At 42.0% G+C, this 15,263-nt stretch overlaps 1 protein-coding gene across 1 annotated transcript in view; it reads right to left on the bottom strand.

Annotated features, from left to right (window-relative positions):
* Window positions 1-15,263, bottom strand: part of CBL (Cbl proto-oncogene) — a 106,909-nt gene that overhangs the window by 66,612 nt on the left and 25,034 nt on the right. Inside the window, exon 2 of the mRNA XM_025355619.1 lies at window positions 12,132-12,379. Coding sequence (XP_025211404.1) covers window positions 12,132-12,379 — 248 coding nt within the window. The remainder of the gene's footprint in view (window positions 1-12,131; window positions 12,380-15,263) is intronic.

Below are 15,263 nucleotides of genomic sequence, written 5' to 3'. Positions count from 1 at the left end.
TCGTGATCCGCCCGTTTCGGCCTCCCAAAGTGCTGGGATTACAGGCTTGAGCCACCGCACCCGGCCCAATCTCTTTTTAAATAAATACATAAATAAATAAAAATCCTGCCTGTGAACTTATTAAGCAAAATTCTAAGTCTTTTTTTCTTTTTGAGATGGAGTCTCGCTCTGTCATCCAGGCTGGAGTGCAGTGGTGTGACCTCGGCTCACTGCAACTTCCACCTCCTGGATTCTAGCGATTCTGCTGCCTCAGTTTCCCAAGTAGCTGGGATTACAGGCGTGTACCCCACACACAGCAACTTTTTGTATTTTTAGTAGAGACGAGGTTTCACTGCGTTGGCCAGACTGGTCTCGAACTCCTGACCTCAGGTAATCTGCCCGCCTTGGCCTCCCAAAGTGCTGGGATTACAGGCATGAGCCACTGTGCCTGGCTGGGAAAATTCTAAATCTTTTGATAAAACCACCACATCAAAAAGATTAAACCAATTTCACCCCTAATGCAACCTGGTATGGCAATACTCATGTCTCTGCATCCTCTTTTGGAATACTCATTATAAATAGATTTGCGAGAAAACATTTTTTTTTAAAAAAGTAAAAACAAATAGATTTGCCATTTTTGCCACTTTCGCAAGCCAAAAGAAACAATTATTTTATGCCTAGCAAACTGTTTTTTTTTTTTTCTTTTTTAAAAGAGGGCCTTACTCAGTCACCAAGGCTATAGTGCAGTGGCTCAAACGATCCTCCCCACCTCAGCTGCCTCCTGAGTAGCTGGGACTTCAAGCATGCGCGCCACCACACCGAGCTAATTTTTCTTTAAATTTTTTGCAGAGACAGGGTCTCTCTATATGTTGCCACACTGGTCTTTTTCTTTTTTTCTTTTTTTTTTTTTTTTGAGATGGAGATCTCACTCTGTCACCCAGGCTGGAGTGCAGTGGCGCAATCTTGGCTCACTGCAACCTCCGCCTCCTGGGTTCAAGCGACTCAGCCTCCTGAATAGCTGGGACTACAGGTACCCGCCACCACACCCAGCTGATTTTGTAGAGAGGGCGTTTCATCATGTTCAGGCTGGTCTCGAACTCCTGATATCAGGTGATCCACTGCGTTGGCCTCCCAAAGTGCTGGAATTACAATCATGAGCCACCGAGCCCAGCTTCAGGCTGGTCTTAAACTCTCGGCCTCAAGTGATCCTCCTTTCTTAGTCTCCCAAATCACTGGGATTACAGGAATTACACCATGCCTAGCCCCAATCTATTTATTTGCCCACTTCTCTTCATTTTAAATTCCTCATCCCTAGTCTAATCTAACCTGGCATAGAGTAATAACCTAGTAACCTATCCATCTATTTCCATCATTGCCACAAGACCTTACCTGTTTTCCAGAGAGCAGCCAATGCTATCACTGTAAAAGACAAGAGGATCACATCCTTCACCAGTTTAAAAGTTCAGTGGCTTCCCATTGCACTATCTATTCAGTTGCTCAAAGCAAGTCCTGGTATGTTAGCTTTTTAAAATACATCAAATTCTGCCCACTTCTTTCCATCTTTACACCCACCACTTAGGTCCAAGCCATCATTGTCTCTCTCATGGACTGAAAATCTCTTTCAGGACCCATGTTGTTGTCCCTTTCCTAAATGCAAGGACATTTTTAACCTAAGTGAAAATCTCTCCCCACCAAGCCCAAAATCCTGAACACAAAGATCTAAGCTGCCATTACCTACCAGAAGAATTTGGCACACTTATTGAAACCTATTTTCAGGGTGCTAGGAAAAGATTATAGCTGCACAAACACTTTTGTCTAGTTTGTTAAATACTGTTCCACTGAATGATAATATGAAGGTTATGTTTTGGAAACTAATGGAAAAAGAGATAATATAAGCTTATAAGCTTCATGAAAAGAAGGCATTACGTACTAGAGAGGGAGCAGTGCCTACCATAGACAAAATACTCAATACTAATTTTTTTTTCCTTTTACCTACCTCTAAGAAGGCAGAATTACACTAGAAAAGCTTAATACTACTTGCACAACGAATACAAGTCAGTTTTTAAAATTAACTGCACTGTATAATCCCATTCGGCTTCTACTGTAACTTCCTGTACACAAATGAAAACAGGTGCAAAACCCAGAAAGATCAAAGGCAAAACAGAGGCTTATGGTTTTACTTAATTCATTTTTTATAAAGTCTAAGAAAAATGAGGGCAAATTTATCTTTGGAGAACTTGAATCAGCTAATAACTCTAAAATAAAACCATGAAGCAACTATACTATATAATAATGACACAATTATGTACACTTTTTTTTTTTTTTTGAGATGGAGTCTCACTCTGTCACCCAGGCTGGAGTGCAGTGGCGCAATCTCAGTTCTGCAACCTCCAACTCCCAGGATCAAGTGATTCTCCTGCCTCAGACTCCTGAGTAGCCGGGATTACAGGTGCCCGCTACCACACCCGGCTAGTTTTTGTATTTTTAGTAGAGACTAGGTTTCACCATGTTGGCCAGGCTGGTCTTGAACTCCTGACCTCAGGTGATCTACCCACCTCGGCCTCCCAAAATGCTGGCATTACGGGCGTGAGCCACTGCGCCCAGCCAATTATGTACATTCTTATAGAGAATATTTAAAAGATTGGCTCCTCAACACCCAAAAAACTAGGAACAAACTCCCCCGTGCACATGGCTATGAAGGAACACATGTCTCCCAACTCACAGTCAATTAGTCTAGAGGTCTGCACCTGGCCTGTGCTGTACTAATCCCAGTACTTAACTTCTCCTTCCAGAGATTGGTCCAGGGACAATCAAATGCTCTATACCAAGACAAAGTGAAAACTGGAACTAAGAATCAGATCTTCTGCTACAGCAGAAACTCTTAAGATATAAAACTTGGGTGTTACAGAGACCAAACTTTTCTGCAATTTACACATTAATCTATCTGCACTGAGTATGGAAGCAACACCAGAAGAATCAAAGAGAACAGAGGGAGTCCTGGCAACATTTCAATCCTGGCTTCAGTTGTTCCTGAAGCTTACCTGCATTCTTGCCTTTAGCGCAATTTTTCTTTTTTTCATTGGTTAATAGTCTCGCCCTGTCACCCAGGCTGGAGCGCAGTGGCGTGATCTCAGCTCACTGCAAACCTCCACCTCCCGAGTTCTCGTGCCTTAGCCTCCCAAGCAGCTGGGATTACAGGTATGTTCCACCATGTCTTTTTTTGTATTTTTTAGTAGATGTGGGGTTTCACTATGTTGGCCAGGCTGCTCTCCAACTCCTGACCTCAAGTGATCTGCCCACCTCAGCCTCCCAAAGTGCTGGCATTACAGGCGTAGGCCACCATGCCCAGCCTCTTTAGTGCAATTTAAGATACTCATTTTTTCTAGAATTTTATGAGTCAACAAGTTTCTACCTTGGCTTACTCAAACTAGTTTTATTTTCAAGATTCTAGGTACTATATTTAACTAGCACTTAGCTGTCCACAACCTCATCTATCAAAAAAAAAAAAAACCATGAATGAAACATAAAAGGTCTCTAACACCTGTGTATGATAAAACAAAAAACAAGCAAAAAAAAAAAAAAAAACTGAAAAACAAGACACGTAAGGAAACTTCCTTAACCTGATAAAAAGCCTTTATTAAATCTCACAGCTAATATACTCAATGGTGAAAGGCTGAACATTTTCCTCCTCAATACCAAAAAGACAAAGATGGCTACTCCTGAGATTCCTACTCAACATAGCCAAGAATAAGTAGGCAAGAAAAACGAGATAAAATGCACCCAGAAAGAGAAGGAAGAAGTAAAACTACCTCTAATTGCATGTGACATGATTTGGTATCTAGGAAAGCCTAAGGAACCTACTAAAAAGCTACTAGAGCCAATAAATAAGTTCTGCAAAGTTGCGGAGTACCAGATCAATACACAGAAGTCAACTATGTTTCTATATATGAACCCTAAAATTAACAATTCCATTTATAATAGCATCAAAACGAACAAAATAGGAATAAACATAACTAAGAAGGCAAAAAACTTGAACACTGAAAATTACAAAACATTACTGAAATAAATTAAAGAAGATATTACAGAAGATATAAGCAAGGCCAGGCAAGGTGGCTCATGCCTGTAATCCCAGCATTTTGTGACGCAGAGATGCGCAAATTGCTTGAGCCCAGGAGTTTGAGACCAGCATGGGCAACATGACGAAACCTCATGTCTACAAAAAAAACACAAAAACTAGCCGGGCACGATGGTGCACACCTGTGGTCCCAGCTACTAGGGAGGCTGAGGTGGGAGACCACCTGAGCTTGGGAGATAAGAGGTTGCAGTGAGCTGAGATTGAGCCACTGTACTCCAGCCTGGGCAACAGAGTGAGACTCTGTCTAAAACAACAACAACAACAACAATGAATAAAAATGTAAGTGGAAATATATCCAGTATTCATGTAGTAGAAAACAGTATTATTAAGATGGCAGTAATCCCCAAAATGATCAACGGATCTAATACAATATCTACCAAAGGGCTGGGTGTGGTGGCTCACGCCTGTAATCCCAGCACTTTGGGAGGTCGAAGTGGGCGGATCACCTGAGGTCTGGAGTTCAAGACCTGCCTGACCAATACGGAGAAACACCGTCTCTACTAAAAATACAAAAAAAAAAAATTAGCTGGGCATGGTGGTGCATGCCTATAATCCCAGCTGCTCCAGAGGCTGAGGCAGGAGAATGGCTCGAACCCAGGAGGTGGAGGTTGCTGTGAGCTGAGACTGCACCATTGCACTCCGGCCTGGACAACAAGAGCAAAACTCCATCTCAAAAAAAAAAAAAAAAATTCTACCGAAATTCCTGCTGCTCTTGTTTATTTGAGATTAACTCTCGCTCTGTCGCCCAGCCTGGAGTACAGTGGCTCGATCTCGGCTCACTGCATCCTCCACCTCCTGGGTTCAAGAGATTCTCCTGCCTCAGCCTCCAGAGTAGCTGAAATTACAGGTACCCGCCAGCACACCTGGCTAATTTTTGTTATTTTTAGTAGAGACGGGATTTCACCACATTGGCCAGGCTGGTCTCAAACTCCTGACCTCAGGTGATCCACTCACCTTGGCCTCCCAAAGTGCTGGCATTACAGGCATGAGCCATCATGCCCAGCCCCTGCTGCTCTTTTTGATAAGAAAACATTGTATTTAGGGGTCGGGCACAGTGGCTCACTCCTGCAATCCCAGCACTTTGGGAGGCTGAAGTGGGCAGGTCACATGAGGCCAGGAGTTTGAAGCCAGCCCGGCCAACATGGTGAAACCCTGTCTCTAGTAAAAATGCAAAAATTAGCTGGGATTGTTGGTACGCACCTGTAATCCCCGCTACTCAGGAGGCTCAGGCAGGAGACTCGCTTGAACCTGTGAAGCAGAAGTTGCAGTAAGCCAAGATGGTGCCACTCACTACATGCCAGCCTGGATGACAGAGTGAGACTGTCTCAAAAAAACTCACACTTCCTGATTCCAAAGCTTTAGTAGAAAGCTACAGTGATCGGCCGGGCACGGTGGCTCAAGCCTGTAATCCCAGCACTTTGGGAGGCCGAGACAGGTGGATCACGAGGTCAGGAGATCGAGAGGACCATCCTGGCTAACACGGTGAAACGCCGTCTCTACTAAAAAATACAAAAAAAATCGCCGGGCGAGGTGGCGGGCGCCTATAGTCCCAGCTACTTGGGAGGCTGAGGCAGGAGAACGGCGTGAACCCAGGAGGCAGAGCTTGCAGTGAGCTGAGATCCGGCCACTGCACTCCAGCCTGGGCGACAGAGCAAGACTCTGTCTCAAAAAAAAAAAGAAAAGAAAGCTACAGTGATCAAGATCGTGTGGCACCAGCATTAAGATAGATATGTAGATTAATGAAATGGAGAGTCCAGAAATAAACCCTTACACTTATGGTTAATTTACTTCCTTCCTAAAAGGGTAACAAGTCCATGCAAGGAAAAAGGACAGTCTTTTCAACAGATGGTGCTGAGACAAAGGGATATCCACATGCAAGAGAATAAAGTTGGATCTCTACCTCATACCATATACAAAAATTAACTCAAAAATGGATCAAAGACCTAAATACAAGAGGCAAAACTATAAAATAGGAAAAAACAGGCCTCATGACCTTGAATTAGGCAATAATTTCTTAAAAGTACAAAAACCAAATAAATATTGATCTTCACTGTAATTAAAACTTCTGTGCTTCAAGGAATACTATTTAGAAAGTAAAAAGATGACCCACAGAAAGGGAGTCCAGTTTTGCAAATCATGTATCTGGTCTAGCATCCAGAATATGAAGGAAAATCTTATAACTCAACAATGAAAAGACAAATAATGCAACTTTAAAATGGGCAAAGGATTTGAATAGACGTTTCTCCAAAGATGCAATAGTCCCCCTTTGCATTCCAAGATGTGCAGATGCCTGAAACCACAGATAGTACTGAACCCTATGTATATATTGTTTTCTCAATCTGATAACTAAGATAGCTACTAGATGACTAACAGGTGCTAGTGTATACAGCGTGGAAATGCTGTACAAAGAGATGCTCTGCATCCCGGCTGGGACAGAGTAGAACGTTGTGAGATTTCATCACACTACTCTGAAGGGCATGCAATTCAAAATTTATGAATTATTTCTGGAATTTTTCATTTGGTATTTTCAGACCATGGTTCACTGCAAGTAACTGAATCCAAGGAAGGTGAAACGGAAGATAAAGGGGGACAACTATATACAAACATCCAACAGGCACATGAAAAGGTATTCACATGCATTTCAAAACCTCAAGACACCACTTTACCCCAAGTAGAATGGCTATAATAAAAAGTCAATAGCAAGTGTTAGCAAAAAATCAGAACCCACATACATCGCTAGGGGAACGAAAAATGGTACACGTACTGTGGAAACAGTTTGGAGGTTACTCAAAAAGTTGAACACAGAATACCATATGACTCAGCAATTCCACTCCTATGTGTATATATATACTCAAAAGAAGTGAAAACATTTATGTATATATGTTTATATGGCTATAGCCATACAAAAACTGGCACATAAACATTCATAGCAACATTATTAATAGCCAAAAAGTAGAAACAACACAAATATCATAAACAAAATATGGTATATCCATACATTGAAATATGATTGGCCGGGCGTGGTGGCTCACGCCTGTAATCCCAGCACTTTGGGAGGCTAAGACGGGCGGATCATGAGGTCAGGAGATCGAGACCATCCTGGCTAACATGGTGAAACCCCGTCTCTACTAAAAAAATACAAAAAAACTAGCCGGGCGAGGTGGCGGGCCCCTGCAGTCCCAGCTACTCGGGAGGTTGAGGCAGGAGAATGGCGTGAACCCAGGAGACGGAGCTTGCAGTGAGCCGAGATCCGGCCACTGCACTCCAGCCTGGGCGACAGAGCGAGACTCCGTCTCAAAAAAAAAAAAGAAATATCATTTAGCCATAAAAAGGAATGAGGTACTGATACATGCTACAATATGGATGAACTGTAAAAGCATTCTAAGGGAAAGAAGACACACAAAAAAACCACAAAAGGCCACCATTAATGTGATTCCACTTACACGAAATGTCCAGAGCAGGCAAATCCACACAGACAGAAAGCAGGTATTAGTGATTACCAAGGGCGGGGGGAGATCCAGAGAGAGGAAAAAAGAGTGACTGCTAATGGGAGTGGGGTTTCCTGTGGGGGATGAAAATGTTCTGGAAATACAGAGGGGTGATGGTTGCCTGACTTTGTGAATACACTAAAAACCTCAAAATTGTACACTTTAAAAGGGTGAATTTTATGGTATGTGAATTATATCTCAATTTAAAAATTGAATAGAAAAAAAAACCTCTAAGTAACCAAAAAGATCACAAAGATCATAAAAAAGCCTATATATTTTTCCCTATTTACAAAAACCCTTTCAACCTGAGAAAGTTGATTGAAAAAATGAACTCCTTGATCCTCACCTGCAATCTGTTTACTCTCATTTTACATATAATTTGTACAAATCTGGGTTCAAAGTCCATAAAATATTAAAAACCTCATGTTAGGGGGAATGAAATTGATACAGGTAGGCACACTGACAGTGAGGTTTAAAAAGAGGCAAAAGAACTTGTCAACACATACTGAAGTCATTTGGTAAGGGCAAATTAGATATAGTTGAGCCTTAACAACATGGGTTTAACTGTGTGGGTCCACTTATACACAGATATTTTTTCTATTTAAGTAACACCAAATGTGCCTGCCTGTCCTGCCTCCCCTTCCTCCTCTTCCACCTATTCTGCCTCTACCACAGAAACACCAGTACTGGAATTTTCAGTACCGAGACAGCAGCCAACCCCTCCTCTTCCTATTCAACATGAAGACAATGAGGATGAAGACCTTTATGAGGATCCACTTCCATTTACTAAATAATAAATGTTTTATCTTCCTTATGATTTTAATAACATTTTCTTTTCTCTACCACACTTTACTGTAAGAATACATATAAAATAGAGGCCAGGGCGGGCAGACCACTTAAGGCCAGGAGTTTGAGACCAGCCTATGAGCCTAGGTGGTTTGAGACCACCTAGCCTCAATATGGTGAAACCCTGTCACTACTAAAAATACAAAAAAATTAGCCCAGCGTGATGCACACACCTGTAATCCCAGCTATTTGGGAGTCTGAGGCAAGAGAATTGTTTGAATGCAGGAGGCAGAGTTTGCAGTGAGCCAATATTGCGCCATTGCACTCCAGCCTAGGCAACAGAGTGAGACTCCGTCTCAATAAAAAAAAAAAAAAGACGCTGGGCGCGGTGGCTCACGCCTGTAATCCCAGCACTTTGGGAGGCCGAGGTGGGCAGATCATGAGGTCAGGAGATCGAGACCATCCTGGCTAACACGGTGAAATCCCGTCTCTACTAAAAATACAAAAAATTAGCCGGGCGTGGTGGCGGGCACCTGTAATCCCAGCTACTTGGGAGGCTGAGGCAGGAGAATGGCGTGAACCCGGGAGGCGGAGCTTGCAGTGAGCCAAGATCGCGCCACTGCACTCCAGCCTGGGCAACAGAGCAAGACTCCGTCTTGAAAAAATAAATAAATAAGAAAAAAGAAATGCTCTTTAAAATAAACCTGTTCTATGACAGCCTATCATCTATAGGAGAAAGTCTAGAAGTCAAAAATTATCATCTATAGGAGAAAGTCTAGAAGTCAAAAAACAGCCCTTCACAATCTGACTTCGACCTGTATTTCCAGCATATCTATCTCCCACAATTCTAACCAAACCAGACTTTTATTTATTTTAAACATACCAGCGCCTCCATTTTCATGCCACTGTGTTAAGACTTTGACTTCTCTGCCTAGAAAATTCCTACTTATCCTTCAAACTCTAATTCAGATTACAAGTCCTTTATGCCACCTTCTCTGATGCCCCTGGACAAAACTGTATTCACACAGCACTTTTTAAAAATGTTTCATTTACTTTAAGAAGAGGTCTCGCTGTGTCACCCAGGCTGGTCTCAATGTCCTGTGCTGAAGGAATCCTCCCACCTCAGTCTTCTGAGTAGCTAGAACTACAGATGCATGTCACTGTGCCTGTCTCCCAATAGCATTTTGTACATATCTCTATTAATGCATTTGTCATATCACCTCAAATTTGAATGCTTAACTTTCCTTTTCACCTCCTAGAACCAGAACCTAGTTCACAGTACATGGTAAATAAAATTTTTAAGTTTTGGTACCTAATGAATTAAAATTATTTTTTAGAAACTCAGCAATACAAAATGACTAGCTAGCTAAAAGGTCCATACAGTCGCGATTTTAACAAGTTACGAAATTTGAATATTTAAAAGGAATAAAGTTCACTTCCAGATAAACTAGAACAAAGGTTCTTATGGATTGAATTCACTCATCAGAATCTTTTTAAGAAAAGATGGGGCCGGGCGCGGTGGCTCAAGCCTGTAATCCCAGCACTTTGGGAGGCCGAGGCGGGTGGATCACGAGGTCAGGAGATCAAGACCATCCTGGCTAACATGGTGAAACCCCGTCTCTACTAAAAATACAAAAAACTAGCCGGGCGTGGTGGCGGGCGCCTGTAGTCCCAGCTACTCGGAGGCTGAGGTGGGAGAATGGCGTGAACCCGGGAGGCGGAGCTTGCAGTGAGCCGAGATCACACCACTGCACTCCAGCCTGGGCGACACAGCGAGACTCCGTCTCAAAAAAAAAAAAAACAAAACAAAAAAAAAAAGAAAAGATGGACAGGCCAGCAGAAGTGGCTCTCACCTGCAATCCCAACACTTAGGGAGGCTGAGGCAGGCAGATCCCCTGAGGTCAGGAGTTCAAGACCAGCTTGGCCAACATGGCAAAACTCCGTCTCTACTAAAAATACAAACATTAGCCAGGCACAGTGGTGCATGCTTGTAATCCCAGCTACTCGGGAGGCTGAGACAGGAGAATCGCTTGAACCTAAGAGGTGGAGGTTGCACTGAGCCAAGATCGCGCCACTGCACTCCAGCTTGGGTGACAAGAGCACAACTCAAACAAACAAACAAAAAAAAAGAAAGAAAAGATGGACATTTAGAGTCCATTATTCAGACTACACCTGAGTAATTTGTTTGCAATAATAGTAATATGGATAATCATGTGCATAAAATTTTAACTGAGAGCTAGGGTTGCCAGAATCTAGGCCAACAGGCCCAAAGGAAAGTAGACAACAAGGACACCATTTAGTATGTTACTGCTAGAGTCATGCATCGTAACCAGATGTCTTCAGAAATACTGTTCCTTCTAATTCAAGTCACTCCTCGATAGTAACTTACTCACTAAAAAATTCTAGTGGAATTATTTTATTACTCATTCTAGATGAGTTAATATTTAGTTCCAATTGAACAAAATCAAACACAATTACATTCACACATACAGTTAACTTATTTCTCTCCCAGTACGTAATTTATGACAGCCAAGCTAACAACATGCAGGATAGCCTATAGTTTCTGGTATTTAATAAATACAAAAGAGGGCCAGGCTCGATGGCTCACACCTGTAATCCCAGCACTTTGTGAGGCCAAGGCGGGCAGATCACCTGAGGTCAGGAGTTGGAGACCAGCCTGGCCAACATGGTGAAACCCCATCTCTACTAAAAATATAAAAATTAGCCAGGCATGGTGGTACACATCTATAATCCCAGCTAGTCAGGAGGCTAAGACAGGAGAATCACTTGAACCTAGAGGCGAAATCATGCCACTGCACTCCAGCCTGGGCTGAGAGCCAGACTCTGTCTCAAAAAAATAATAATCATGATAATAAAATTAATACAAAAGAATACATAGTGATCCTTCAAATATTTATTGAATTAACTGCATTCACCTCTACCTATTTTATTTGAAAAGTTACTTTTACCTGTAAAGAAAATGTCATTTCACATAGCTTCATCTTTTAAGAAGTTAAACTAGTGGCTTTTTCCCCTATTATCCCACACATAAATTTACCTAATATGGGCCGGGCGCGGTGGCTCAAGCCTGTAATCCCAGCACTTTGGGAGGCCGAGGCGGGCGGATCACGAGGTCAGGAGATCGAGACCATCCTGGCTAACACGGTGAAACCCCGTCTCTACTAAAAATACAAAAAATTAGCCGGGCGTGGTGGCGGGCGCCTGTAGTCCCAGCTACTCGGGAGGCTGAGGCAGGAGAATGGCGTAAACCCGGGAGGCGGAGCTTGCAGTGAGCTGAGATCCGGCCACTGTACTCCAGCCTGGGCGACAGAGCGAGACCCCGTCTCAAAAAAAAAAAAAAAAAAAATTTACCTAATATGCTACAGCTTTGGGCAAGATCTGCCTCTTATTTACTCCCAAACTCCACTTAACCCCAATCTTCTTTCTTCCAAACTCCCATCTACTCACAAACTTTCATGATCTTCAGGTTCTCCAAAGGACCTACTGCCTCCAACTCATTTTCATTACTATCAGTAAATGATTTTTCAGAGGTAAGCAAATCAGAGTTAGGGATACTACAATGTCATACATGGCAACCTTCTATATAAACTATATCTTTAAATCAAATGTCAACTTTCCATTCCTACTAACATAAAATTAAAACCAACTCAACTACTTCTATGTGTTACCCATTCAGGCAGTCACAGACCTGCATTATTATTTGTGTAGTATTTCTCCATTACCTAGGCTGAGAATTCTCCTCATACATTCTTTCTTTTCCCTCCTTGAAGAGGCTTATGGTTTGCTTAGTTTTCTTCATCAAATTCTCCATGAATACCCTAAAATACTCATTTTCTCCAAGTGTCTCCATCTTCCCCTCATATCTTGACAAGATAGTACGGAGATGCTGGTAGGTATCTGGCAGCAGGTCTAAGATATAAGGTGGGCTATTCTTTAGCGCCAGCTTTGGGTTCTGACACAACCGCACCACCTGCAACAAATGAAAAAGAAGGGCTATTACTTGGAGAATTTTAAGGACAGCTCCCTTTTTTAAGTTTAAGAAAGTGATGATATATGTGCTGTTTTGCAAAATATGAAAAATACATGAGAATATAAGAAACAGATCCATAACCCCATTGCCCACAGGCAATCATCTTAAAATTTTTAGTGGTCCCCCAGAAGAATGTGTTTTTAAATCCCTTTGAGAGACTAATGGTACAGATAACACACAGACCAAACAACTAGGGGAAAACATCCACATAAATGCCTAAAACATGCCAGATGAAATATGGCAAATTACTTTTAAATATACTGCTAATCCCCACAATATTTTTATTTATTTATTTATTTGAGACAGGGTCTCACGGTTGGAGTGGAGTGGAGCAATCACAGCTCAGTGCAGCCTCAAATCCCCAGGCTCAGGTGATCCTCCCACTTCAGCCTCCTGGGTAGCTGGGACTACAGCCATGCGTAACCACACCCAGCTAATTGTTTTTATTGTAGAGACATGTTGCCCAGGCTAGTCCCAAACTCCTCAGCTCAAACGATGCCAACTGCCTCAGCCTCCCAAAATGCTGGGATTATAGGCATGAGCCACTATGTCCAGCCTGACCCCTCTAATAGACTAAAGAAAATTCCCAGGGACGGAAATAAAGGACATGACTGCCCTGGGAGGTAAATCTCTGTAATCTAGGGGATTACAGAGTTTTATCTGTTTTTTGAGACAGAGTTTTGCTCTTGTTGCCCAGGCTGGAGTACAATGGTGTGATCTTGGCTCACCGCAACCTCCACCTCCTGGGTTCAAGCGATTCTCCTGCCTCAGCCTCCCCAGTAGCTGGGATTACAGGCATGTACCACCATGCCCGGCTAATTTTGTATTTTTGGTAGACACAGGGTTTCTCCATGTTGGTCAGCCTGGTCTCAAACTCCTGACCTCGTAATCCACCCTCCTCAGCCTCCCAAAGTGCTGGGATTACAGGCGTGAGCCACTGCGCCCAGACCTTTGTTTGTTTTTTGTTTTTGAGATGGAGTTTTGCTCTTTTTGCCCAGACTGGAGTGCAATGGCACAATCTCAGCTCACTGCAGCAGCCGCTGCCTCCAAGGTTCAAGTGATTCTCCTGTTTCAGCCTCCCAAGTAGCTGGGATTACAGACACCTGCCATCACATCCAGCTAATTTTAGTATTTTTAGCTGAGATGGGGTTTCGCCATGTTGGCCAGGCTGGTCTTGAATGCCTGACCTTAGGTGATCCGCCTGCCTCGGCCTTCCAAAGTGCTGGGATTACTAGGGTTTGAGTTTTAACAACCGCTTGAGGAACAGGAACAGACAGGTCTTGGACTCAGCAAAGCCTGGAGCTGAGAGTCCTACAGTTAGACTCTCAGAATTTGTCTGGTAATTCTTCATCCCATCTTTTACTTTCAACTTTTCTGAGTTATGTTTTAAGTGTTTCTTTTAAAGATCATAAAGACAGATTTTAAAAATCCAATGTAACAATCATTGTTTTCTAACTGGTAAGTTTAGTCCATTTTGTGTTTGTCAAACAAATAAATTTGGATTTCTTCCTAACATCTTGTTTGTGCTCTCTATTTACACGGACTTTTCTGTGTCTGGAAAAGACAAACTATTGGAACAGAAAGTCCAGAAACAGACTCACACATGCACATAAGGAAATTCAGTATCAGCAGTGAACATTAAAAATCAAGAATACAAGAGAAAAACTATTGAAAACTTTGCTCTCCATATGGAAAAAAACAAAACTAGATCCCTTACACATTACATGAAAATAAATTTCTCACAGCTCTCCTCAACTTCCCAAATTTGGCATAATTTCTTACTGTCTTGATAATAATTCTATGTCTTCTAGCTTTTCTAGCTGTTAGCAGTATATTTGGTTCAAAACAACCTAAGCTAACATTAATGGAAGCACACGTTCTCATTTTTATTCCACATTTAAAAATACCTATTTTCTTGTGTCACCAAAAGCTCATTATAAACTTTTTTGAGATATTTAAATAATTCTAGTCTATGGATAGACAATAACATATCTTAACCATCTCCCCCCAACTTTGTTTTAACATTTATTTGTTTTCAAGTCTTTACTACTGCAACACAGTGATGAACATGCTTGGGCATTTCAGTCTTCTATACATCAGATTATTTCCTTAGGATAAATTCCCATTTAATAACTAATGATCAAGAATTCTTCAAAAATTAGCCGGATATGGTGGCACATGCCTATAATTCCAGCTACTCGGGAGGCTGAGGCAGGAGAATCACTTGAACCTGGGAGGTGGAAGTTGCAGTGAGTCAAGACCATGCCACTGCACTCCAGCCTGGGCAACAGCAAGATTCTATCTCATAAGAAAAAAAAAAAAAAAAAGGAACTCTTGAAATAATATGAAAATTGTAAAACTAAGATACGTCATTCTCAATACAACATTTCTTGAACTCTTGTTTTCTTAAGTTTTTTTTTGTTTTGTTTTTTTGTGTTTTTTTTTGAGAGACTCAGTCTGTCACTCAGGCTAGAGTACAGTGGTTCAATCATAGCTCACTGCAACCTCGAACTCCTGGATTCAAGCAACCCTCCTGCCTAAGCTGCCCGAATAGCTGGGATTAAAGGCTCATGCCACCACATCCAGTTAGCCCCATATATAAGCCTAGCACATAAAGACAAGCCGAATCAACAAAAAACATTTGGTTCATGAATATTTTCACAGCATTTTAGAAAGCTCTTCTTCTATCAAGTGTTTAAGTCAAAAGGGAAGAACATGGCCAGGGAAAAAAGACTCCACCTCACAAGATAACTATATTCTAAGTACAACAGAGTTAATAACTCATATTAATAAAACAAATACAGACAGTTCCCAGTTTACAAGT

Source organism: Theropithecus gelada, chromosome 14, assembly GCF_003255815.1.
Source record: "Theropithecus gelada isolate Dixy chromosome 14, Tgel_1.0, whole genome shotgun sequence".
Classification (NCBI taxonomy): domain Eukaryota; kingdom Metazoa; phylum Chordata; class Mammalia; order Primates; family Cercopithecidae; genus Theropithecus; species Theropithecus gelada.
The sequence above is the reverse complement of the archived record's forward strand: the minus strand, read 5'-3'. Positions and strand labels throughout refer to the sequence as shown.